Below are 27,924 nucleotides of genomic sequence, written 5' to 3' on the forward strand. Positions count from 1 at the left end.
TTTACTAGGCACTCAGATGCTGTGCCAGAATAGTTTTATTTTAGGGTATTATATATACTTACAAGTTTAAAAATGATACATTTTATGTACATAGATCAGACAGTAAGAGGCTACAGAGAAACTATTCTCGACAGTACAGAATGGAAAGCAGAAAGGTCACAGAAAGTGACCAGAAGCACATGGATATAAAGATCAGACTGTCTTTACACTTCAGACTAAAGGGCTCCCCTCTCCTAGGTGATATGTAAGACCTTCCTACATCATGGTGCTTCAGAGTGTGGCATCCAGACTGAAGTGGCAAGAGGGACCGGAAACCAGCATTAGGGTGGCCGGCTATAGCCACACAACAGGTCCAGTACCTTGCCACTGCCACCAGGAAGCAATGGGCCTCCCGCTGCAGATGTCTTAAAGTGGACTCAGTCCCCTTGCATTACCCGAACATCAGAGAGATCCTCTGTGCCTTCTAGCTTCAGATTCTGAGGGAAGAGAAAAAAAACACAGGCTTTGACCTGAGAACAGAATCCCGAGACAAATTTTAGTTGCAGAGACAAGGTGACTACAGAGAATGGGTTGTTTCATCATCATAAGGAAAATCACCTCATGGCAAGTACAGTGTGCACAAAGCTGCCTTTCAGGCTTTGTGAGGTGCAGGAGAAACACAAGGATCCTTCTCTGCAACTGCTTCAGTTGACAGAACTCCAGAAAGACTAGCCTGTCCACGTAGGCCCACAGCGCCATAACACCATTCCCGAGCTGTCACACCCGACAGCTGCCCTCTGCTCAGCACCCATCTCACAACTCTCTCATCTTAACTTCAGGCAGCGTTTCCCCTCAGGCTAGCTGACTGCCAAAGAAGATTCTTTTTCCCTCAGAGGCTGCAGCGGTGAGACCCGTTGGCACTCAGCATCCACCTCACCCTCTTCCCTAACGTGTCTTCCTGGTATGATGCAGCTCAAGTTCTAGAAGCTGTTGAGAGGACGGAGGCTGGGTTCAGCGGTTGAGCACTTGCCTAACACGTAAGGCCTAAGTTTGTCTAGCGCACGGGTCGTGGTGAGGAAGCGGTGGTTCCAGTTTGGACAGTCAGTTGTAGGCTGCTGGCTATGGGGGCAGAGGGAAGAGAAGCACAGCAGCCCATCCCTAAGCCCCACCACACAGGGATGGAAGACTAGGGTCCACATGGGAGTGACTAAAGGAGAAAAGAACAGATCAAGGTCTGGGGCGAAGTGTTCGGGGAATGTTTTCCTGGGGCGGGGGGGTGCTAAGCTCCGAGTCACCACAGACCCTAAGGAAATGTCAAAATGGTCCAAGTCCAATCCTGTATCAGCCTGACAGCACACGGGCTATGGCCATCTTGCATTCTTCAGCTATCCAGGCCTCTACAGGGGAGACCTGATTGTAGCAAGAGGGAGTCAAGCTGCTAAAACCTTCACCATCACTAGGGAATGGGGCAGAGCTGCAGAACAGGGACCTCAGCGAGCCACACTCCTACCTCCAAAAGGGTCTTGATGGCCACTATGTATGCTCTTTCTTGTCAAGGTGGTAACAGAACCCTCGTCAGTCACTGGGCTTTTCTTAGCCTTTCTTCAGGTTGCTGGCATGTCAGACACCTCAGACCTTCTATCAGGAACCACAGAGACTTCTACTGTCATAACCACAGAAGGGTGCTGTGTGCCTGACACTCTAGCCCCCATGAGGTTTTTCTGTTTTTTAATAACTGATCTGGGTGATGGTGGTGGTACACACCTTAATCCCAGCACTCAGGAGGCAGAGGCAGGCGGATCTCTGAATATGAGGCCAGCCTGGTTGTACTGGCTGGTTTTGTGTGTCAACTTGACACAAGCTGGAGTTATCACAGAGAAAGGCGCCTCCCTTGAGGAAATGTCTCCATGAGACTCAGCTGTAAGGCATTTTCTCAACTAGTGATCAAGAAGGGAGGACCCAGCCCACTGTGGGTGGTGCCATCCTTGGGCTGGTGGCCTTGGGTTCTATAAGAGATCAAGCTGAGCAAGCCAGGGGAAGCAAGCCAGTAAGGAACATCCCTCCATGGCCTCTGCATCAGCTCCTGCTTCCTGTCCTGACTTCCTTTGGTGATGGACAGCAACATGGAAATAAGCTGAATAAACCCTTTCTTCCCCAATTTGCTTCTTGGTCATGATGTTCGTGCAGGAATAGAAACCCTGACTAAGACACTGGTCTACAGAGCAAATTCCAAGACAGCCAGGGCTACACACAGAAAACTTGTCTAGGAAAAGAAATTATTTTATTTTATTCATGTGTGTGTGTGTATGTGTCTATGTTTCTCCGTGTGTGTGTGTGTGTGTGTGTGTGTGTGTGTGTGTGTGTGTGAGTGAAAGGCCAAAAGAGGGTGTCAGATCTCCCTGAGCTGGAGTTATAAGAGCTGTGTGTTGCCCAATATGGGTGCTAGGAGCTGAACAGGAGTCTGTGCTCTTACCCACTAATGTGGCAAGTCTGTGCTCTTACCCACTAATGTGGCAACCCTTGGAAGATCTGCTATAAAAGCTCTAGTGAACTGGCAGAGGGCAGATTCAAACACCCCCATACTTCCTTGGATGACCTACCTTTTCATTTGCTAAATGCAGGAGACAGGCAAATGCCAGGGGTATGGAGAGGTTCTGAGCCATGAGTGGGGGCAGCCTGGAAAGAGAGGGGCAAACACTGAGTAGGTCATGCCTCCCAGAGAACAGAGCTCCTCCCTCAAGTACAAATCACACACATAAAACTACTAAAAACGTCTGAGGAACAGTGGATCCCCAAGGCTTTGGAAGCAGATGCATTCCTAAGCAGGTTAAGCAGGTTGTCCCAGTCTGTATTTGGAAATAAAATGTTTCCTAGACTGCTGCAGCCACTCCAACAGGGAAGGGCTGTTTACAGCTTATCCATGCACAGGGCAGAGCGCAGCTCCTTCAAGTGTTCATCTAAAGTTAAGAGTGGGCAATGGGCCCGTCAGGCTAAGAAGTTGGCCAGGGTTCAGAGGGGACAGCCCTGTGTCTGTCAGCACCCACCTTGTCTGCAGGTCCTTTGTGAGCCCACTGAGTTTCTTCTCATCAGCCACTTCCTCAGGGGCCTCTTCCTTCCCATTGTCAGTGTGGTTTGCCTAGCCAAAAAAGCATAAAGAAAAGTGTACTGAATGACAAAGTCTTGGGTGTCTCTGAAGACCTTAAGGAGGGTCTTAGCTTCTTCCCCACACTAGCACTCTTAAGAGGTGCTAGATTTTTTGTTTTGTTTTTGCTTTTGAGTTTCTGTCCTCCTAGCAGTCCTGAAACTCACTATGTGGACCAGGCTGGCCTTGAACTTACAGAAGTCCATCCACCTGCCTCTGGCATGAGCCAGCACGCCTGGCTGAATTCACCGCGGTGTGACTGTGGATAGTGGACCGTAAGTCCTTGTTCTTCTTTCATATTCTAGCCACGATACGCGTGATTAGACCCTACTTGGTGCTTCTGTAAAAGAAGACTACAAGACAAAGCAATGGTGGCAGTCCCCTGCAGATGAAACCTCTATGACTCAGCCTTTTCTTTGAGCTGAGGGTCTCCACTCTTCGTTACAGTACATACACTAACACTGTGACTATGGCTTTCTCTGATAAATCCGAGACCACACAGCGTAGGGTCCTCAATAGTCATGAATTTCATTGCACAGCCAGCAAAATGTGTATGCAAGAATGGAGTCTGTAGAACCCTGTAGATCTGAATCTAATCAGGGCTCTAGGTCTGAACACTTAGGGCTGGCTTCACTCTCAGGAGAAGCAGTCTGGCTGCGTGATTATTTCTCCAGTGCTCCTGCTGAGAACTGATGACCCAAAGCATAAGCACTTTCTGACACTTGTATGGCAGTCAGTCACTCCAGATGCTCATCAGGACTGTAAAGCGTTCTGTTGCTAAGGTGGCATGAAGAAGTAAGGTGATAGGTGGTGGCCAAGGCGCCAGCTCGCCTGTGACCAGCTTCCACGGCCTGCCTGCTCTACTGGGACAGGATGTCTGTTTTAAACTTTGACTGCATCTCTCTGCTTTGGGGCAGGACCACACCGAGGGATCGTGAACTGTAGATATCAGCTCTCCCCTCCCACACACTGGGGACCTAAGGAGCGTGCGTGCTGTTACCTCTATGTCAGTCTCCTTTCTAGAAAACTCTGTCAGCAGACTCCACATAGTCTGCTTCAGCTTCTTCATGTCCATCTTTTTGGCAGTCTTGGCATAATGAATTTCTATTTTATTCACCTGAAATAGGTGTAGCAAAGCAAAATTAGGCAGAAGAAAAACATTCACCAGAAGTCTGAAAGGAAAAAGTTGGAAATCAAAGAGGAATCCCGGCCGGGCACAGTGGCGCACACCTTTGGTGCTAGCAAGGCAGAGGCAACTGAATCTGTCAGCCTGGTCTACAGAGTGAGTTCCAGGACAGCCAGGGCTACAAAAACAGAAACAAAAGCAAGAAAGCAAGCCAGTCTCAACCTCATACACAGAGGTCCCTTTGGGAACACTAGGAATTCCTGAAAAAAGATCTTATTTCTTTCTGTTTTTACCGTTTGGATTTTGTTGTTTTGCTTTTTAAGACACGTAGCCAAGTGTGGCCTGGGCTTACTAGTTAGATCCTAAACTTGTCAACCTCTTGCCTTCGAGCGGTAGAGCTGGCATTATAAGTATGTACCGCCATGCTCAGTTTTAATGAACCAGAATTTAAGGAGCCAGTGCAGGGGTAAACACTCCACCAACAAAGCTGTATTCCCAGACCCTAACTTTTTTTTTTTTTTTTAAAGCTTACAAAGCAATTTTTTAACAGAAAATAACTTGAGAAGTCCTGTTCACAGACGGCAGCCACGACGACCACCCTTCCTTCGAGTGCTGTCAGAGGGGATAAGGGTGACATCCTCAATCTGCCCAATCTTCATCCCAGAGCAAGAGCTCTGAGGGCTGACTGGGCTCCAGGTCCAGGGGTCTTGGTCCTGTTTCCTTCTGTGGCCCGGAGTTTGATATGCAGGGCAGTGATGCCCAGCTCCTTGCACCTCTGGGCCACATCCTGGGCAGCCAACATGGCTGCATATGGAGAGGACTCATCTCGGTCAGCCTTCACCTTCATTCCACCAGTTACTCGGCAGATGGTTTCCTTGCCAGAAAGATCGGTAACGTGGACAAAGGTATCATTGAAGGATGCAAAGATGTGGCAGACACCAGATACATTCTCTCCTTCAGCCACCTGAGGTTCAAGGCTGATGACCTGTTCTTCTTTTCCTTCCCCTTGCGAGGTGCCATTTTTGAACGTCGTCTCCAGACTCCTCCACCGGAAAGCCTAACTTCTTTTAATTGGAGGAAATTTAGATCAAGACCAAGAATTGCAGTAAGAGATGAACAGAGGAAATGGGTAGCACCCAGCCTGGCTCTTGGGATAGGGGATCAGGCGTTTAACATATGACATGAGCTGAATCTGGCCAAGGTGCCTCAGAAGCCCACAGCAATGCTCTTTGCTGCAGCCTTCACTCATGCACTTTATCGGTATGACCAATCCACTCCTACTTATGGCTTGGGTTTGATTCTCAACACTGCAACAGTAATTAAAAGTTAATAAGATAAAATAAGGTCTTTGGAAAGAGGTCACTTCCATATAACCTAAGTAGTCGGTGCCAAGTAACTAACCAGTGAGCAGCTTAGACAGTGCAAACCTGTGTGAAAACTCAAACAACAGATTAAGAGGGAAACGGAAAACAGGTGGAGCGCAGGCTGATGGGAGTCACACCTGAGACATTAAACAGCCAGGAAGCCACACCATTTCTTGCTGTCTCTTCCCTACCTTCTGAGGTTCAGCCACCAAGTTCGACTCTCCGTAAGTTGTGATATCTACTCCTTGGCTTTCAGGGGAAATGTGACCATTCTCTTGTGCTGTCTTTGGATCAGATTCAAGGTCAAGGGTCCCAACTGGTCCCGCAAATAAACCGTCTGACTCTTCGTAATCACTGTCAGCATCCTGGGCAAGGAAATAACTCTTCAAGTTTGGCAGATGCTGTCAATGGAGCTCAGAGACCCAGAAAGACTCCAGGGACACAAAGCAGAGTCCCACCAACCTGGCCTGCTCACTTCCCTTCTTCCTGCTTCACATAAACTCTACTACAGAGAGAGGGGTCTCTTATCGGCCGAGACCTCTGAAGCATGAGTTTATAGAGCGTAGTGACCACAGAGACCAGTGTCCCCTTTGCTTAGTAGCTAGATGAATATTTCATCGTACAGAAAGCATTCTCAAAACACGGAAGCATAGCCTGCATACCTCGCCCAACAAGAGCACAGAGCAGGGGCTGGGCATGTAGCTTCTCAGCACAGAGCGCGCGCGCGCGTGCACGCACGCACGCGCGCACACACACACACACACACACACACACACACACACACACGACATGTGAAGTACTAGGTTCCATCCTTACCACCCAAAAACAGGACCGGAAATCCCAGGGTACTATCTAATTCGGTAGCAGGAGCCCTTATATCCCTTAATCCCAAGACGACCTTAAACTTGCCTTGTCGCAAAGGATGGCCAGAGCTGATCCTCCTTCCTCTACCTCCTGACTGGGAGGTGCCCACCACACTCAGTGTGACCATTAGAATAAAAATGCCCCCACACATAGCCTCATAGAAAGTGGCACTATTAGGAGGTGTGGCCTGAAGGAATGAGTCACTGGGGGTGGGCTTTCAAGTTTTCAGAAGCTTAAGCCAGGCCCAGTGTAGGCCTCCCCCTCCCCAACTCTCTCTCCCTGCTACCTCCCATCTAGATAACAGAACTCACAGTTACCTTTTTAGCATCACATCTGCCTGTGGTCACCATGCTTTTCTATGATGTTAATAATGGATTAAACCTCTGAACTGTAAGCAGGCCAAAATTAAATGTTTGCCTTTATAAGAGTTGCCATGGTCTTCGCAGCAATAAAACCCTAACTAAGACAGCTGGTTATAAAGTGCTGGGAAGAAACACCTGGTTTCACTCATGCTGGTCTACAGTCTCAGTCCACAGAAAGTCATTCTCAGAACCAAGTCCAGAGTAAACAGATCAGAACTGTGAGATAGGACAGAACTCTGAACAGGTCCCCTGGCTGGTCCTTAGGCTCTGAAGTTGGAGAAACATCAGCCAAAAAGTCAGACTAGATTTTCATAAAAACAACAGTCTGTCTCTCCCCACAGTAAGGAAAGAAACAGAAAAACTGACTGCCCCCTTCTGTCCTCCCTGCACGCAGGGTCACAGGAGGCTCTGTCTCCTCCCCTTTGCTTCCATTTGTTGTTTCTTCAGGAGACTCACAATGAAAATCAAATTACCAGCACCCACCAAGGTCTGAAGATGAGGAATGGCTTGTACAAGTCCTCCTGATAGGTAGGCACCTCTAGGCACTTCTTGGCCCTACTAGACCACACCACTTTCACATGTCTCTGTGTTTTATCTCATAGCCAAAATATTAGCTCCTGCCTGTGAACAGGAAGTGTGGTTCTGGTCCTTTGAAAACCCACAGGAGCCAAGATTAGTGCCATGTCACGCAGGCCAGAGACGATCCACTTATCTAGTCACTAGCAGAGTCTTAGTTAGGGTTTTACTGCTGTGAACAGACACCATCACCAAGGCAATTCTTTTTTTTTTTTTTTTTTGGTTCTTTTTTTTCGGAGCTGGGGACCGAACCCAGGGCCTTGCGCTTCCTAGGTAAGCGCTCTACCACTGAGCTAAATCCCCAGCCCCGGGCAATTCTTATAAGGACAACATTCCACTGGGGCTGGCTTACAGGTTCAGAGGTTCAGTCCATTATCATCAAAGTGGGAACATGGCAGCATCCAGGCAGGCATGGCGCAGGAGAAGCTGAGAGTTCTACATCTTCATCTGAAGGCTACTAGGAAAAAACTGGTTTCCAAGCAGCTAGGAGGAGGGTCTTAAAGCCCACACCCACAGTGACACACCTATTCTAACAGGGCCACACCCACTCCACAAGGCCTAATAGTGTCACTCCCTGGGCCAAGCATAAACCAACCATCATTCAGAGGCTGCCCACTGCTTCCTGCCCCCCCCCCCCCCCCGAGTATGAGTAAAGCAGCCACACTGAGCTCTTTCCTCAGCACTGTTCACTGGCAACAGAAACCAGGGAAGAGACCACCCTCCATTTGGAAGAGGCGAGAGCTCTTCTCCCCTTACCTGAAGTCCAGGGCAATAGTTGGAGGTGTCATTCGGGTTGTTGTAATCATAGTCTTCAATTTCCTCATAGTGCTCAGTCTTGGCCTTCTGGCTCTGGCTCATCTTAAGCGACTAGAATAAAGGAGGGGTGTGCAAAAAGAAATTTCTAAAAAAGCAGCTACTGGACAAGCTGGGAATATCAAGCTGTTTCCTATTTCAGTCTCATTTCAGAATGACATGACCCTAGAGTGGGGTGGGGGGGGGCGGTGGCGGCTAAGAGGCTACATAGTCTAACCAAGTCTCTACTGCACAGAACAACACAGGGTACAGGACACAGAGCTTCCATTCACCCCCCCAAACCAAAACCCTTCCTCCTCTGACCTGCAACTGCATCTTCTGCAGTTTTATTTAGAAACAAAGGCTGGCTACCGTCTACAGCCTTCTGAAGGAAACCCTACTCGTACTTGAACAGCCTGCTAAGAACTCCTTCTCTTACAGGCAGTCTACTGGGGCTGCCGAGAGGACTCTGTACAGTGCCAGCCTTGCAAGCACGAGGCTCACGTCAGGATCTCCAACACCCATGTAAAAAAGCAGGTGTGGTTGTCCCCATCTAACCCTAGGCGAGGAGAGCTGACAGATGGATCCCTAGAACTCTGCTGGCCAGTCAGTTTAGCTAACTGGTAATTACAGGGTGAAGGGAGAGACAGTCTCAGAAAGGAGCTAGGAGGATGGCTCAGTGGGTTTAGCTGCTTGCCAATAAGCCTGACAACTTAAGGTCAATCCCCAGGTTCAATATGGTAGAAGAAAACTGACTCCTCAAAGTTCCCACATGGTACACACAAGGAAGACACCCAACACCTATATCTGTCCCAGCATGTACACATGCATGAATGCATGCAGCACGCACACACAAATAAAAAAGAATAAATAAAGGCAGCCACCCCTTGCCGGGGCACGCGCTGCTCACTACCCAGCAAAGAAAGAAGCATTGAGCTCTTCCCTACTTATCCCTGTGTTCTCCCTCAGCCTCCCTCAGCTAACAGAGCCAGGCCTCCCTCCCTCCCTCTGGGAGCGCTCAGTGACCACGGCCCTCAAACACCTGTAGCTCTTCCCCTCCCTGTCAGTTATTCTTGGAATAGGTCTTTGAATTGAGGAGAATGTGGCTGGAGATGGAGTTAGCTTGAAACATTATCTTGACTATTCTAATATAACTCTAAAATCAACCCCTTGGAACAATATTTTTATAATACAAATTCAAAGATAATATCAAACATTTAGTGAGTTAAGAAATGGCCCACTAGCCAGGCAGTGGTGGCACATGCCTTTTATCTTAGCACTCGTAAGGCAGAGGCAGGCAGATCTCTGTGACTGCCAGCCTGGCTTACAGAACCAATTCTAGGACAGCCAGGGCTACTATGCAGAGAAACACTGTCCCAAAAACAAAAAAGAAAAAAAAAGGAAAAAGAAACACCCAACTTCCTTCCACTGTTTATTTTTTTCTCCCACGTGGAGAGGTTTAATGAGAAAAGAGTAGAAGAGGGGGATAAGTAAGGGAGGCCAGCCATGGGCACATGGAGGGAAGGGAGTCGGGGGAGGGGGAAAGAAGGGACAGGGAAGAGGGCAAGAACAGGGAAGAGAAGAACAAAGAGCCCTTCCACTGTTTGACACATGAAGCTCTTCTCCATTGAAAACCCTTCTCTGTGTGTGTTCAAGCTCGCCCTAGCCAAGTTTCTAGTGTGGCTCCAAGGAAGAACAAAGGGACCTCCAGCTCCTGACTGCCTCACACGTGGTTCTGAGAACAACAATGACCTCAAGTTCTTTCCTCCACAGAAACAATAACAAGCAAGGCGTGGTGGCTCATCCTAGCGGTGGCTCATCCTAGCGTTTGGGAGGTGGAGACAGGAAGCTGGGCTACACAGTGAGTTTCAGGTTAGCATGAGCTACAGGATAAGATCCTAGGTGGGGCAGGGGTCAGGAGCAAGAAACAAAAGCAGGGGCTGGGGATTTAGCTCAGTGGTAGAGCGCTTACCTAGGAAGCGCAAGGCCCTGGGTTCGGTCCCCAGCTCCGAAAAAAAGAACCAAAAAAAAAAAAAAAAAGAAACAAAAGCAATTTGTAGAAAATCTGCTACTGGCTGGGGTTAAGGAAATCAAAGGATAAAAGCCATGCCCTACAATTGTCCATCACCTTCACCTCTAAATATGCAAAGTGCTATCTTGGCTATCCTAATAAAAGGATCATAATCACAGCTACAGGGATGGTGGCCATCCAGGAGGCTGTCTGTGCGGCTGGACCTCGCCTTGCTCTGCCATCCTGCATCAGACTGTCCATCCCTCCCAGGCCATAGTTGCAACTCCCAGTGCTGTGCACTCTGTGCTTAACACAGCATTTCTGTTAAGTGAACAACACTGATCAGAAAGAAAACATGCCAGTCTGCTTAAGTAGAATGTTTAAGTAGTCTATTAATGTACGTATCAGTGAATTCAGGAAAATACATGCATATCATTAAAACTGCATGGTGACTAAACATAGTGGTGCACAACTGGAATCCTGGTCCTTCAATGTGCTGAAGCAGGAAGAGCCCAGGACTGGGGCAAGTAGGGAATGCGCACTGAGCTCAAGGCTGGCCTGAGCTACAAAAGAAAACAAAAGCTAGAACATGCTCCTTAGTAAAGTTCAATCCCTAGTACCACAAAGAGAGGAAAAGAACTCAAGCTCGTGTAGAGGAACAGACAAAATAAGGAGGAAACTACAAACCAGTCCAGTGTGGAACCACGAGAGCTGAGCGCTCCCTGCGATGGGCTGTAACCAGGAGCAGCTCTCCGAGTGAGGGCTCTGCATCTCCGTCCTCAGCTCTGCCTCACCACCTGCTCTCCTGTGATCCCTCCTTTCCTCCGAGGTACTGCCCAGTAGCCACAGGGCAGGCCACCAGATCCACAGACCATCCACAAGCCTGGCAACCACACAGCTTAAAGAAGGAAGGCACTATCTTACCCTTATGTCCGGTTTCAGGTGAAGCTGGACCAGATTATCAGTTTCATAGAGGAAATCTGCAGGAAGAGTGGTGGCTTTCCAGTTTTGGTTCTCCAAAGTGGACTTGGTCAGAATGGTAGCAACCTATTTGTTTAAAAAAATTCTTAATAACAATGATAAATATCACTTTAAGGCAGTTAGGAAGGGTTTGGGCATTGCTCTACTACTAGCAACTCTCGGGGGTCTGTATGATGGAGTGAAGTAACTGTACCGGGCACAAGAGTACAGGCATTTAATCTAAGTATTCAGAGGGCTGAGTCAGGCCACAAGTTCAAAGGCAGCCTGGGTTGTAGAGGGCAGGAGACTGGGCTACATGGTGATATCCGGTCTAAAACTCTAAACTTTCCTGACCCAGCCACTGACTTTGTTTCTTAATGGTCCCTCAGGACTAAGGGAGAGGACAGACTACTTGTTTACCAATTAAAGTTATAGCTAGGCATGGTGACACATTTGGGGATTCCAGTCAGGAGGATCAGAAATTTAAGGCCAGTCTTTACTGCCTCCTGAGCGCTGGGAAAAAAGGTGTGCGCCCTCACCACCTGGCTTGTACAGTGATTTCTGACTGAAAGGGCAGGAGGAATGCAGTCATCTAAGGGCAAGAAGATCTGGCACAAACCTTAGTTTTCTGAAAATAAGCATCAAAATCAATATCATCATCAAAATTAATTTCAAAGTCTTTCTTTGTACTCTTCTTTTTGTTCTCTGTGCAGGAGGCAGTATTTTCTGCAGAAATAAACACAGTTTATGATACTTTTCACCTTGGTGCCAACATTATTTTCATCTACCAATGGCTACCAAGGGCCTTGTCAAGCTTAAGGCAGCACTTGTAGTAGCTACACATCACTAGGGTGGTACAGTCACACGCCCCTCAGCCACCTAAACAATGTTTGTGTTGTGGCCACACACATCAAGTATGGGACAGGCTTCATTACAGAGCCTGGGGCTGGAGGGGACTTCCCTAGTGTCACTCCTACAGTGTAAGTTGTGCTGGTATGTGGAGGCAGAGCAAGGCCATGAGCCCTGTTCTCTAAATCTTCCTCTTGCCCTTCATGCTGACTGACTCTCCAGGGTACCAGCCAGAGGCTGGCTCAGCTCTGCTGCTTCGGCCCCTCCTCAGGAGAGCATCTCTTTCCTCTGCTCGCTGCAGACCGCAGGCAGCATGTGCTGCACTCTGTTCACGTCCCACCCACAAGGACTTACGCTTGGGTCGAGGCCTAAAGCGCCAGTGATCTGGGCCAGCCCACATCTTCATGGTCCGAGGACTGAAATAGGAGTATTCCCCAGGTTTCGTGGATAAAAAGGAGCACATGGTTTGGATGTCTCTGTCCCCAAGGGAAACAATTTCTTCCCTGTAACATATATAAAATCGTTTGTTTGTGTATACTGCATAGAATATAAACCAGACACTTACGTAAAGAAGCTGATGTCGCCAGAGACGCCAGCCACCTCTTCTACCACAAAGGAGCACTTCTTTCTTTTTCATTTTTTAAAAATATTTTATTTTGGGGTTGGGGATTTAGCTCAGCGGTAGAGTGCTTGCCTAGCAAACGCAAGGCCCTGGGTTCGGTCCCCAGCTCCGAAAAAAAGAAAAAGGAAAAAAAAAATTTATTTTATATGTATGGGGGTTTGCCTACATGAATTACATTACATGCCTGGTACCTCTTGAGGTCAGAAAAAGGCATGGAATTGGACGGACTTACAGGTGGTTGTGAGCAGCCAACGGGACTCTCCAGTCCAGAAGCAGCCTTTCTAAGAATAAGTCCAAGCAAACGCTTCACTAAGAAACCAGAGAGTTAGCTGAGTGGTGGGCGCACACCTTTGATCCCAGCACTCGGGACGCTGAGGCAGGCAGATCTCTGTGAGTTTGAGGTCAGATGATTCTATAGAGTGAACAGCCAGGGCTACACAGTGAGAACCTGTCTAGACAAAGGAAGGAAGGAAGGAACAAAAGAAACCACCAAGTTTCTACTTTTTGAGCGGTTACAACTGTACCCATCCGATGGACAAGAAAACAGGTAGAAAAAGAAAAGTCAGGGATTTAAAAAGAAAAGGCAGGTCCCTAAATAGCTCTGGAGTGCCTGAAACACAGTCCAGGGAAACAGCAGTGCTGGGCTGGATGTGGTGGCACACATGGGGAGGATAAGGCGAGAGGATCGAGAGTTTGAGGTCAGCCTAGGCTACACTATTTAATCTCAGAAAACAAGCAGAGGACACCTGAGCTGAGAGTGAAAGGCAACTGTCTGAATCCCAGACCCGGGCCTTCTCGCACGTGTGGATTTTCTTACACAACATGACAATCTTTGTTTCCATACGCTCACTGATTACGACTCCTAGACACTGTCTTAGTTCCTCCTAAAAGTGAAAAGGACGCTCCACTTTACATGTCTAGATCTCCAAATACTTTGGGACCCTTTAAAAAAAAATCTGTTACGTCATCCAACTTCATTTGGTATCTGCAATACACAGGGCCCTATTCAGCTTGGCAGCTTTGGTGTGGGGAAACCCTCTCCTCAGGCACCTCTGCTGGTCTTAGAGGATAGAGGTGATGAGTGAAATCTTAGTCTTGTCTGAGAGCCTCTGTCCTGGTATTGAGCTGAGAATGAATCCTTACAGCTCACTCTACAGGGTAAGCAACCAAACCAAACCAAACCAAACCAAACAAACAAACCGAGAGCCCAAGAGACTACTATTTCAAACTCAGTTTTTAAAATTAAAACACAAGGGCTGGAGAGATGGCTCAGCAGTTAAGAGCACTGACTGCTCTTTCCAGAGGTCCTGAGTTCAATTCCCAGCAACCACATGGTGGCTCACAACCATCTGTAGTGGGATTTGATGCCCTCTTCTGGTGTGTCTGACAGCTACAGTGCACTCATATTCATAAAATAAACAAATCTTTAAAGGCCCCCATTTCCAGCCTGTTGGATGAATGCTGTCGAGGATCTAGACCATGTCATGGACTAATGTCCGTAGCTCCACGAGAACCACAGATAGAACAAGACTGCTTCAGAGCCTCCCTCCTGGGTCCCCATGTCCTGCCCTCTGTGGTCAGCTCTTAGTTAAGCACTTACAGACAGGGAAAGATGTGAGGAGACTCCATTCCCGACAGCCTGGCCTGATGCCATGCAGACTTACAGAACTCTCCAATCACCCAAAATATCCTTCAACACACTCTGGGTGACCCAAACCCTTGCCCAACTCCATGTAACTAACAGAAGCTATATTACAGCTGCACTGTGAGGCTGCTCCTCTCAAACCTCATTCCTTAGGGGCTGTCTCTGTCACATCTTCCTGTCATCGCAGGGCCCCGCCCCTTCAGTCTAGTTGTCCTAATGCCACTGAGCTAATGACTCCTGCCAGCCAGCAGAATACTGCAGTGAGCACAATGCCTGCGCAATGTCAGTTCTATAATGAAGTGGATCACCAACACGCAAAGCATGGTGTACAGGACCGGCCCAGCTATCTGGAGCTAGAGGTCTATTTAGAAACCGTCTGCGACCCTAAAGGCCTTACTGGCTGCCTGGGACCTGACAGATCTCTTTCCAGCTCCGGAACTCTTCCTGATCCCCAGCTGCACAAGGGTCTGGTTCATCGTTGTCAACAAAATCTTCCACCAGGGGCCCATCGGGGACATCCTCGTCATCGTCTTCGACCTCAGCGTTGATGTCAAAGACTTGATCATTCTTCTTAAACTTGTCCACCAGGGCCGACACAGACTACAAGGAGAAGACACGGCTCTCCAGCTGTCCCGTTCTTGGGATCACCCCAGCTCAGCCCTGGAAAGCAGCCACCCTAATTTTCAGCCTCTCCTCTTCCTGCCCTGCCCCCACACCCCACGTGCTAGAAGCAGCGCCCTCAGGAGGAAGTTTACAGTGTGCAGCACAGGTTGAAGCTGCATTGTGTCAGGCATACTTTGCAAACACTAAGCAGGACTCTGCATTCATTAACAGCATGTGGAGAACAGAGCTTTTCATGGAGACCACTTATGTAGGAGTAAGTAGGCTAAAGGGGGCCCAGCTAAAAATAAACAAAGGAAGGCTTTAAACATGACAGTTTCTCAGGAAACAGTGTGCCAAGGGACTTAACCCCCAAAAGAAGGAAATGCCTCTAGCCTGACAGTAGCCGGCAACCAAAGGCTACTGTAGCAAGCACACTCAAGAGCAAATCTGACCCTAGGGAAGCAAATGAAGGACAGGGAACTGACCCCAGAACCCACAGCTGCATGATGGTCCAGCAGGGCTGAGAATCCGACCAAGTGCCAAGGGAAATACTCTCTGTGCTCTCGAGTACATAACATCCGTGTCTCAGCTTTGGTTCCCACTGGGCAGAACTGATCTGGGGCTGACTGAAACCACCAGCCACTGGGAAACGCCCCGGGCCCTTACAAACCCCAGAGCTGACCGCACCTCATTATGCGTTTCACTGTCCCATTTAGTAAACTGGAACCCGGCCAGGGAAGGGCAGAGCTGGCGGTCTTCTGCACACTGCTGCAAAGGAGCTGTGGGGACAGCAAGATGGCGGGAGAAATTACAGGCGGGCCAAGGTCTCCCCTTTAGAATAACACAGAGAAAGAGAGAGAGGCAGTCACCTCACTCACCTCAATGTTGGCTGGCTGCCCACCTCCTGACCCAGACACAAGTGCACTCACAGTGGAGTCAGGCTACATGCTATTCCAGAGTTAAATGTAGGAGAAACCAGAAGCACAGACATTTCATTCTGAAGTGTAGCTTGAAAATGCATAAGCCTTTCCTTAAAAGCAAACTAAAGTTCCTTAGAAATCACATAACGGTACTCCTTTCGGTCTGAAACTGAAGTAACTACAGATGACATATCTCAGGGAGTCAGAGCCCTAGCCAAGGCCATAGACACAGAAAACAAATTGCTAAGCAGTTATCTGGGCAAAACTTCTGCAATAGAAAGAATATGGCTCTGATGCTGAGAACACTGACTGCTCTTCCAGAGGTCCTGAGTTCAATTCCCAGCAACCACATGGTGGCTCACAACCATCTGTAATGGGATCCGAGGGAGAAGACCGCTGTCATTCGGCTCACAGAAGGGATCGCAGGCATGCAGTCACTACACTGCAGCACATGTCCTTCACACTGTCCCCTGACATTCCTGGGCCAGGAGGAAAGAGGGAGAACTGGGGGTAAGGGAAGATGTTGAAACCCTGCCTATCAGGACACTACTAACAGAATAGGTCAGTTCTTAACTGCCACAAGAATAAATCACAACCCCCCACAGGTCCTAAAATGACCTGTGAACTGGGAGCAAATAACAGCTGACACCGACCCTCCAGGGTGAGCCTGTGAGTGCCAGGGTTGGGTGTGGTAAACGATGAGCAGATGAGGCCCACGGCACACGGACACAGTGGTGGCTTACTGTTTAGACTCCTTACCGCAGAAGAAGGAAGAAGAGAGTGGACTGCTAGGCACTGTCAAAGAACACCCAAGTGGCTTTCTAGAAGAGCCAGCCGTGTAATCAGAAGCAACTTGAAGTGGCTAAGATGCCCTGATAAAGAATGACCTTACTCACCTTTTAAGTCTGTCATGTCTACGAAACCCAAATCTGGCAACTCGAGAGGTTCTCCCGAGGAGAGAGCCTGCATGTCGGAAGGAAAAAGCAGCTCACTTCTATAGTCCTGGCAGTGGAGGGTGGAGAGAAATACCCCGGCCGTGCTGCACTCATCGAAGGAGGCTGCCGTCTTCTGAAACATAGGATCCACCTGCATGGGAGGAGGAGGAACCACAGAATGACAGCAGGTAGCGCAGGAAACACAAGCTCACCTAGCTCCGTCCACAAGACTCGATTCAGATGGACGGTGTTGAGAAGTGTCCTTTTAATCTCTATCTACAACACACAAGGACAGACACCCTGCTAGAGGCAGGTCCTAAATGGTTGCATCTAACAGTCCCAGCACAGTAAATGACATCACAACAAATTCTGTTGCCTTACTTAACAGACCAGTGAGATGGAGCCAATCAGAGGTTCCATCCCCCCTATTTGTTCTGGGACTTGGTCTTACTCTACCCCCAGACTGGCATCCCACTCAGAAGCCCTCTGCTCCAGCCTCCTGAGTGCTGGGTTACAGGTGTGGGAAACCACAACTGTCTCACTACTGTTCCTCTAAATAATATTTTTAAGATTTGGGAGAACCCAACCAGGATGGCTAGGTGAAGGACAGGCAGAATCAGAAGGGCTAATGGCAGAGCATGGCTGGCAAAGATTGCAAGGAGGCTCTGAGGCTGGGTCAGGGAGAAGAGGGACACAGTCACATGATACCAACCCAAAGGTAGATCACATCCCATGCATGAGGACAGGGCAAGACAAAATGCATGTGAGGATGTGAGGCAAAAAAAAAAAAAAAAAAAGACACCACCTGGGATCTCCAGGAACAGGTGCTTTAAGAAGTGGCTTCCAAGGAGAAGCATGACTTGGATCTGATAAGACAGAAGTGGCTCCCTGGCCCTCCTGGGAGGGTGTGATCTTGCTGTCCTCACAGCCCCAGGGCAGCACCCTGGGTCCCAGAAAGGGACACGCTCTATACCCCCGGCCTCTCAGCTGTTCCCATCCAGGCAGCTTCACAGTGCCCGCCATGAGCTGCTCACCCTTCCTCCCCACGGCCACTCATGCACGCACCTCCCCAGAACCAGTGTGGTCGCTGCTGGTTCCTTTCTCAAATGGTAACCAGTCTTGTGCTCCTGTGTGCACCCCAGACCTACAGGTGCTGAGTCTGCGGTTAATGACCCAGATCTATCCAGCCTTCCTTCAAAGCTCGGCCAAGCCATAAGCACCGGCCCTGCCGACTGTCCTGCTCAGTTTGCCAGGGGCCTCACAAAGCGCACGCACACGTCCTCACCGCACACTTTCCGTCTGCTTCAGAGACGTTGATGTTGCTCAGATTCTGCTCGATGGTTCTGCAGGACTGCTTCTTCTTTGGCTTTGCAGCCTTTTTAGTCCTCTCTGTTTCCACAGCACTTCCCTCTGAAGGGGTGACACCAGGTCTTAAACCCTCCACAGCCGTCATAGCTTACACAGCAAGTCCCCTCGAGTCAGCAGGCTGACCCAATCTGCTGTTCCAGCCTAACTGGATTACTAGACAATACATTTATTTTACTCCTAATAAAAACCATGCAGAAGCGCCCTAGTTAGTGTTTACTCAATTTTGCCTAAGTAATTCCTAAAGGCTTTTATACAGTGCTTGGAACTAGTGTTGCCAAAAGCAAGCTCCTACAAGGGGAATAAAAGGCCTTTAACAACCAGTAAAACCACCCTAGAAACCCTAGCACAAAACACAAGTGTAAGGGCTGTCAGTCAGATGAGGCTCAGTTCAATGTCCAGTGAACCACCCATCCCAAGAGACAAGTAGATATATAAAATAATTAACCATCCATCATGAATTCTCTACAGAAGCAAGTACACTAGACTTTCCTGTATTTTCTCATGGAAAACCACATTCTGGAAACAGACATGCCTTCAAAAGAAAAAAACAAAAGCCTTCCAGATTTTTGTGTTTTCACCCTGATATGTCACTCAAATATTGTCCAGTACATACCAGAAGCAGCCCCTTAAATTCAGATCCCAGCCTGTGTACCTCCACTGTGGCTCTCTTCTCCTTCTTGAGGTGGTGTGTCTTTGCCCAGCCCCCCAAGGACTCTGTATACATCAGCATGGACCGCATCCACACGGACAGCATAGATCTTGGTGCTGGCATCCAAGGTGCCAGCAGCCACCTAGTTCAAAAGCACAGCTACATTCATGAAGAGGCTCAGGACTTTGAACAAGTGAAATCCAGCTAGATTTATAAAATACTTAAAAAGAAAAAAGACAGAAAGGTGCTCAATGATCGATGGGAAATAAAAGCATGCCTTTTTTCTCTGCATTTCACCCTTTGAGGAAAGGATATATGGGAGTCTGGTACTGTCTCACGGGGGGCTCCTGTGTGTGCAGAATCCAAGTGTGGGAATGGTACTGTCTCACAGGGGCTCCTGTGTGTGCAGAATGCAAGTGTGTGAATGGTACTGTCTCACAGAGGCTCCTGTGTGTGCAGAATGCAAGTGTGTGAATGGTACTGTCTTGCAGAGGCTCCTGTGTGTGCAGAATGCAAGTGTGTGAATGGTACTGTCTCGCAGAGGCTCCTGTGTGTGCAGAATGCAAGTGTGTGAATTGTACTGTCTCACAGGGGGCGGGCAAGGCTTCGGGTGTGCAGAATCCATGTGTGTTACAATAAGCACCGGAGACAAGCACTGGGCAAGCTGTACGGGAAGTATGCATTCTCCTTACTTTAAAGTTTGTTGGTTCTGTGTCTTTCTGCTTCAGAATCTCTGACATGAAATCAATCAAATGCAGGCCAAAAGCATTCTTAGTAGTGATTTTCTAGGGGAGAAAAAGTTAAAGATTTATTACTCATAGGCTTGGCTTTTAAGTGCGTGTAAATAAAGTTTACATACAAAACCTGTATCATATAAACAAGCCCACTAAAGTTTACAGACAAATACCTTCACTGATCTCAGTTCCCATAACACCAGAGCCAAGCTTGTACGGATCCTCCTCCTCCTGAGAGCTCTAAGCTTTGCTCTAAGAACTCTGCACAGAGGACTCAGTCAAGTTGGGAACTGTGAGGCAGGAACTAACCACCCTCACTCCCCTTTACAGGATGGAGCTGGAGCAGGGAGGTCAGTGATTTGTCACAGTCACCCGGTTTATACGTGGAAAAGAGAGGGTTCTGATGCAGGGTGACTCCACAACTCACTATTAACTTCCACACTCACACCATTTGCCTGTAAGCCATGTTGTTGTGTGAGATGTACTGTGAGTAGAAGGCTCTTATAAGAACATTAAAGTTCTGACAGAAACAGTACAGCGACACTAGAGAATAAACAAGTCATCACATCTCCTACCTAAATCAAGAAAATCCAAGATCATAATTGCACATGTCGGTGTACTCCTGAAATCTCTGTGAGGTAAGAGGCTTGCAAGTTCAAGGCCAGCCTGAGCTATATAGCAAGATCCTGCCTAAATAAATATGAACTAAGCTGGCACAGTGGAGCACACCTTTGATCCCAGAGCTTGGGAGGCAGAGGCAGATGGATCTCTAAGAGTTCAGGGTCAGCCTGGTCTACAAAGTGAGTTCCAGGTCAGTCAGGGCTACACAGAAAAATTCTGTCTCAAAAAAACCAAAAAAGCTAACAAGAAAAACCAAAAAGCAAACAAACAAACAAAAAACCCAAGCACCCAAGCCAACAACAAGAACAACAAAAACCCAAAAAACAAAAACAAAAACAAACAAACAAACAAAAAAACCCAAGCCAACAAATACTCACGTTTTCAGTAGAAAGCTTGATACAGGTGGAGTAATGTTCTGTAATCTGTGTGTTTGTAAACTTAGGTATGGGAGCTGAAACATCAATATTCCTAAACGAAAGACAAAAATTCTATCAAGATCTATAATACACTTACTTCAAAACACAAACCAAGAAGGCAGGTGTAGGAACAGAGGCGCGCGCGCGCGCACACACACGCACACACACACACACACACGCACGCACGCACACACACACACACACGCACGCACACACACACACACACACACACACACACAGAGAGAGAAAGAGAGAGAGAGAGAGAGAGAGAGAGAGAGAGAGAGAGAGAGAAAATAAACATATTAAAACGAGAAACAAATGCCTATACTCAAAGTCCTCTGGAGGCACCAGGACCCTTACAACTCGTGCCACCCCGACAAAACCAATGCAGAATTGCATGCACCTGTTGGGGGAGGCCAGGTGAATCGAGTCTGTGCTGAACTGCAGGTCAATGACCCTGGAGCGTCTCCGCTGCATACGCTCCTTTTCATCGTCATTCTGAGGAAAGTCTTCAAGGACTGGGGTTTTAGGAGTGCTGAGAGGGGCCTTCGCAGGCCGGGACACTGAAAGCACCCGTTCCGAAGGTGAGGAAACAATGTCCTGTTGTCCACGGGTCTTCAGAGAAGAGTTATTCATTTTTTCTGGTAACAGAACAAAATACTTGCTCAAGAAAGCTTCAACAGAATAATTTCCTATATGGAAAGGGGACCCAACCGTGTTGTGGGGCTCCCTGCTCGTGGAGTTCTCTTTGAAGTCCTGCAATGCATGATGCTAGACACTGCAATTTGGGTTTCTTGGTAGAGTTGGGGTTGAGGGGTAGAGAGAAGGATGAGAGGACATATATCCACTTCACGGCTACTGTATGTATACTCAAGCAAACCACAGGATATATGACTGACAAGGCAGGACTGGGGGTCAAGTTGATTGGTGGAGCATTTGCCTAGCTTGCTCAAGGATAGCCCATCCCTAATACATCCAAGAATAGAGAGATGGATGAGACAAAGTCGTTGCCTTTGATAAGCTCACAAACTGGCAGAACAGACATCTGTCACTCATAATCCCAGACCAGGGAGACACGGTTGCTAAGCAACGATGAAGCTGGTCTAGAGTCACACAGGCTGGGCTCTAATCCTGGCCCCATGTCTTGGCAGGAGGATGGGGGAAAACATTGGAAATATGTAAAACACACACACACACACACACACACACACACACACACACACACACACACACACCCCATTCCTAAGAACTTCCCACAGATCACATGCAAAGGTAAAAGCCTTCAACAGTAACCACATTAACCAAGCAGACAAAAATGAGAAACTGAGGTTTACTCACCTCTGATATGAATCAACTCAACACCAAATTTATAATTTATTTTAACTTTAGGTGTACTGGAGATACTGTATATGAAAACTAGTTTACACCTATAATCCCGGCATCTAGGAGGCTGAGGCAGGAGAAATACTGACTGAAATACCAGGCTTCTGACTTCAAGGCTCGTGGGGCACCTCATTACATCACAGCCTCCTCTGCTTGTGCTTTAGAGACAAGAAGGCTCAGCTCCTTTAGGGGTGCTGATTCAGATAAGCAGTGCTGAGACACAAACCAGTGCCAGGGAGCACAGGAAAGAAGGCTGGGCTGAGTGCTCCATACTTATAACGCTGGGCTTAGTGGGACACGGCAAGTTTGAAGCCAGCCTGGTCTGTGTACCAAGTTCTAGACTGGCAGGGATGGGGGTGGGGAGGGTGGTACACAGTGTTTCAGTCTCAAAACAAGTAAAAAGTAACAAGCTAAGCCAGGGGAGCTCTTTTGGATGAATAGAAACCAACCCGGTCACATGAAGTCTCAGGCTTGCCAGCCTTGACAGGTGGTTTTAGGCACGGGTTAATCAGGAAGGTCTTGCTTCTGCCACAGTTCTTATCTTTAATGATACTAAATTTTCACTGAGACCCAGCTCGTTATGTAGGCCAGGCTGGGCTTGAACTATCTGCAGTTCTCCTGCCTCAGCCTCCTAGACGCTGGGATTACAGGTGTGAACTAGTTTCCAGCAGATCCCTGCTCAAAAAGGTAGCTAAGAGCAACATTTGGGGGTGATTTTGGAAATCTAGAATAAAGTCTAGACCTTAGTCTAGAAAATTGATTTTTATCATCTTTGGTGACATTTTGATGCAGAAGGTCACTGCTTTTCGGAGATGTGTGAGGAACAGCTTAGGTGTGGAATGAAAAGTGTAACCTGCGTTCACAGGAAAAGGTGAGTGACTCGGGTCGTGGGTGGAGCACATGTCCTGTCTTGGCACTTCAATTAAAAGTTGGGAATCATGGTGTGTGTGATGGGTACACGTGTTTTGCGGAGGGGGTAAAAGACGGGAAAGGAATAAGGAAGAGTGAGTGAGGTCACTTTAAATACAGTGGTCCGGGCAGGCTTTTCCAAAAAGGTTACACCAGAAAGTACCAAAGCCGTGAAGGCCGTCTGGAAAAACCAAGTGGAAACAGGGGGCACAGACCAAAAGTGGGAGCATGCTAGCACATGTCAGGGCCTACTGTGGCTGAATACAGTAGTCCATAGACACAGCAAGGCCTCTCCAGAGACGAACAAAGCCTCGGGCTCTCCAGGGCAAGGAGGAAAAGCACTAGTCAGAGCAATGGAAGATGGACTAGCAGGAGCGCACAACCACTGTACTGACTACATCCCACCCCCCACCTACCACCCCCAAAAATATTTAGACAGGGTCTCATGTAGCCTAGGCTAGCCTCAAACTCACAATCGCTGAGAGGATGACCTTCAGCTTCTCGTCTTCTTGCCTCTTCCTCTTCTCTCTGGCATTACAGGCATTTGCCACCACTCCTGGTTTATGTGGTGCTGGGATCTAACCCAGGGTTCACTCAACGCTAGACAAGCAGTCTACCAACTGAGCGACGCCCCCGGCCTACCTCTGCATCTTAAATGCAGTGAGAAAGGACATGATCGGGTAAGGATGAGAGGAAGAACAAAATGAGTTAACCTGAGCTTCTTCTGGACAACAGAGGGCCCCTCTGGTTGTCATAGTGAGAACCAAGGAAGAACCGATTAGAAGGGATTTAACAGTAACCTGCCATCTTAATAGGAAGATGACAAGACAAGGGGCAGGACTGAAGGAGGGGTGTATAGACACTTCATAGGTCTCCGTGACGTCAGCACGACTTCCTGATGGTTTAATGTGGATTGTGAAGGCTGAAGGCTGACTCCCAGTTATCATCAACCGCTGACTGGGCTACCCGGACCCGAGGAAGCTACTGAAGGATGCTGCAGGGCAGGAGGCAAGGCCGCAGCTTTACACTTGGCACATTTCCTAGCCATCCAACTGCGACAGAGCTGGAGGTGTCACGGTAGATTTTGGGGGGCAATTTCCAGTGAGGTGAGTTTGGGAGTCACCGACTGGTATTCATTTAGCACCGGATGAGCTCACAAAATAAGTGAGTGGAGAGGAGCTGACGGCTGAGATGGATTCCAGCATACTTACAAAACTACGCAACAGGAAAAGGGCTAGGGGAAGCCAACATGGTTCTACCAACTAAGCCGCATGTTCTCTGTGGTTTTTACTGTCTTTATGACTGGAATGCAGGTGAACTCAGCAGCTAAGGGACAGTGCAGAAGGCACTGGAAAGCTAAGGAAAGGAGGACATGGCCAGCCACCTAGAATTAGGAAATGAATGACGTGGGGGTGTGGCATAGTTGACAGCAGCTTTGAAGGCCCCAAACCAACCACCCAGCAGCCCTAAGTATTTCTCTCTGGCCACTGTCAAGTGTGCAGAATGGGGGTGTTTAAATTAACCGGGGTTGTGGGTCTTGCCAAGAACCTGTAAGAAAGGAAGAGGACACAGGGAGACACGTGAGCATACTGACTGACCAGGAAGGTAACATAAATAAGGAAGGAAGGGGACACAAGGTGGCCATAGGTGACAAACAGTCGTAGAATATGTCGGCAGAAACAAAAGCTGACCTCAGGATGTGAATAAGAGACAATGAGCTGGACACACAGGGGGGATGCAAACACACGGATGACAGGTTATGCCAGGTTATGACATGTTCAAGGTGTGACTGAGGCCTGGTTGACCTACTGTTTTAGAGTAAGACACAAGATTCCTGGGAGGAGTTAAAGGAACCCTAACTCATCCTAATCCCTACCCCCGATTTAACAAACAAAGAGCATTGTTTTAAACGTGGCTTCACCGCATATTAAGAAGACTTTAGGTAAGCAAACAAGCTATCTGTCTCTATGCTGTATCTGCTTCAACACCGCCCCAAATGGAGGAACGTCACCTGGCTCTGGCTATGGCTGGTGGAAGAGTCCTTGCCTAGCTCTTCTCCTTGGGTGGGCACGTGCTGAGAGAAAGGGAGAGGGAGGGAGGGAAGGAAAAAGGGAGAAAAGGAGAGAGGGAGAAAAATGGGAGGAGGGAAGGAGAGAACGCCCAGAGAGTGAGCTGACTTTGCTGTTTCCCAACAGGCGATACAATGCGATTTCAATGTGCACAATAACATTTTATAGGCACACAGAAAAAAATAAAAGGAGACTGGGAATATAGAGCCATATAGAATTCTTGCCTGGCATGCACACGCCATGGCACAAGACTTATACCACAAAAGTAAACAAAGAGACCCAACAAACAAATGCTTGTCCACAGACAGCGGAAGGAAAAGGCAGTCCAAAAACTTTACAAGGGTATAGTTTACACAACTCTCATCCAACACCAAGACAAAACAAAAACGTCAAGAGAGCAGATGTGATGTTTTGTGGGCAAAAATCAAGACATTTGTAAATGTGGATAAGGAAAGGAATTGAGAAACTGGAAGCACTGAGGGATAGCTCTTTAAATCCACCACCCATTGTTCTCTGCAGGGGGCGGTATACATCTAACTCAATGGATTGTTACTGAAGTCAAGAGCTCTTCCTGTGCCTGATTTTTCCTCCCACTCACTCAGCCCCTCTGCTCTGCTTCAGTTCTCAGCCTGAAGTGGGCACTTCAGGACTTGTCTCTTCTTCTTGAGCTGCTCTTGGCTCCTGTGATACCTGTAACTTGGGTTTTTTCCAGTGCCCTCCTCCCACCCGGCCACCTGTTGCTGGTCCTGAATGTACTCAATACAATGTCTGTCTGGTGTTCCCACCTGGACCCATGGCTTTACGATCCCCGAGATAGAGAAAAACAAATCTACCTCTCAGCCTATGGACCTCTGTCAAACTCATCCAGTAGAAACCCTCTCACCTGTGCACCTCACCTCTCCAGGAAGTCACAAGCAACAAATTCAAAATGAAACTATTATTAGAAAACTCTAACTTAGGCCTACCAGGTCCTGCCTGTTGTCAGTCTCACTAAGTTTAGTTATAATGGTCTAGCTCAGTGGTTCTCAACCTTCCTAATGCTGTGACCCTTTGACACAGTTCCTCATATTGTGCTGACCCCCCCCACCATAAAATTATTTTCATTGCTACTTCATAACTGTAAATTTGCTACTGTTATGAATCTTTTTTTTTTTTTTTTTGGTTCTTTTTTTCGGAGCTGGAGACCGAACCCAGGGTCTTGCGCTTCCTAGGTAAGCGCTCTACCACTGAGCTAAATCCCCAGCCCCTACTGTTATGAATCTTAATGTAAACATCTGTTTTCTGATGATCTTAGGTGAACCCTGTAGAAAGGTCATTTGACACCTCCCCATGGGGACTGTCACCCAAAGGTTGAGAACATACAGTGTAGTAATTCCTAGACCAGTTCAGATTCCTTCCTGGCTCGTCCCTTGGACACGATGCTCCGAGCTAGCTCAAAGTCACTATAGCTGAGGATAACCTTGAATTTCTGATCCTCCAGTCTCCAACTCAAGTGCCCAGGCTTCTTCGGTTGCGAATTTCTGCATCTGACCAAGGTCTGTCCCAAAGGGAGCCCTCAAGACTTTTGAATCAGTTCCAAAACACAGGCACGAGTGCTCAACACAGAACGGTCGACCCTATGCTTCCACAGCTCCCCACACAACGTCCAGTCCAGAACCACTCCCCCAACCTTTTCCTCCGTTGGAACCGGGGCGCGGGGAGCATTAGAGCCTGGCCGCCACTGGCAGCTGCACCCTGATTGGCCCAGCGCCCCGCTTTCCCTCGGCTTGTCTTCCCTTCCCCCTCCACAGCCCCCGGCTGAACCCCGCCGAACACATTCGTCCCTTCTGGACCTGCCCACGCGAGCACCCTTCGGTCCTGATCCTGACAGCCGCGCCTCGACCCACTCGAGCTCACCTGAGCGTGGGATTTTCATCTTGCTCTCCACGTCTCCGTAGTTAAGTTTTAAATCGTGAGCGCCAAGCGCGGTAACTGCCGCGTGACGCCCCTGGGGGAGTGGCCTTTGGTGCGCCTGCGCAGACCGCCCAGGCGGCTGATTAAAAACTGTGCCGGCGGGAAGTCCTTCATTGAAGTCTAAGCAAGTGAGCTTAGCTGCAGCGGTGACCTAGCTGATGACGTTTGGAAACGCTGGCGGCCGAGCGCTGGGCGCGGAGTAGGATGTGTAGATCTGGGCGGGCAAAGGCTGTACTTTCCTAGAATCTGGATTGTAATGGGGAGGCAGGTTTCTGAGGGATGGAGGTTCATTGTCTTAAAAGACATGTTCTTTGTGGGTAGAAAACGGTATCCTTCTTGAAGTTCCAGGCAAGCAAGAAGGAACGTAAAGCATTGTGTATGCATGTGTACACTCCACCCAGAGTATTGTGTATGTATACATCCCAAGAGCATTGTGTGTGCATGTGTGTACACACACCCCAGAGCCTTGTGTTGACACGTGTGGGCGCCCAGTACAGTTCATATACGTGTATACACTTCCAGAGAGCTTTCTGTCTGCATGTATGTGTACACGTCCATACACACACATATCAGAGCATTGTGTGAGCATGTGTATCTGCACCAAAGCATACATCTACACACATGCATGTACATACATTTGAAAACGAAGCTTTTGTCCAGATTCTTGTAAAAGGCTTTTTGGAGGCCAGCTGCCTACCACCCTTTTTTAAACGGAGGCCTGGGGTGTAGCTGTTTAACATCCTTTACACCATTTGCCTGCCTGCTTACTGTCATCGGTGCCCCTCATTTGGGAAACCAAAGCTCTGCCCTTTGTTGAAAGCTAATTTAAAAAAAATATTTCATTTGATGTGAATGAGTGTTTTACCTGAGTATGTGTGCATTTACTACATGCATGGCTGGTACCCAAGAAGACCGGAAAAGGCTGTCAGATCCCCTGGGATTGGAGTGACAGATGTTTGTGAGCCACCATGTGGGTGCTGGGAATGAAACCCAGGTCTCCTGCAAGAGCAACAAGTACTCTGGACCAACAAGCTACTTCTCTAACTCCCAAAAGCTTCTCTTGAAAGCTATT

The 27,924-nt window shown here is 48.3% G+C and overlaps 1 protein-coding gene and 1 pseudogene across 1 annotated transcript; both read right to left on the reverse strand.

The window, feature by feature from the left end:
• On the reverse strand, window positions 1-26,885 carry Ncaph (non-SMC condensin I complex, subunit H). Its single transcript, NM_001402050.2, is given in 18 exon segments — window positions 1-476; window positions 2,580-2,655; window positions 3,024-3,115; window positions 4,122-4,238; window positions 5,803-5,976; window positions 8,170-8,280; window positions 11,141-11,263; window positions 11,796-11,902; window positions 12,380-12,528; window positions 14,690-14,892; window positions 15,583-15,674; window positions 16,712-16,901; window positions 18,036-18,160; window positions 18,771-18,909; window positions 19,460-19,552; window positions 20,500-20,590; window positions 20,942-21,179; window positions 26,796-26,885. Coding segments are annotated over 18 exon segments (2,199 nt in total). The 5' UTR covers window positions 26,815-26,885; the 3' UTR covers window positions 1-416.
• LOC147995673 (small ribosomal subunit protein uS11 pseudogene) lies at window positions 4,805-5,304 on the reverse strand (annotated as a pseudogene).
• Window positions 26,886-27,924: the final 1,039 nt, after the last annotated feature.

Source organism: Rattus norvegicus, chromosome 3 (assembly GCF_021556685.1).
Source record: "Rattus norvegicus strain SHRSP/BbbUtx chromosome 3, alternate assembly SHRSP_T2T, whole genome shotgun sequence".
Lineage (NCBI taxonomy): Eukaryota > Metazoa > Chordata > Mammalia > Rodentia > Muridae > Rattus > Rattus norvegicus.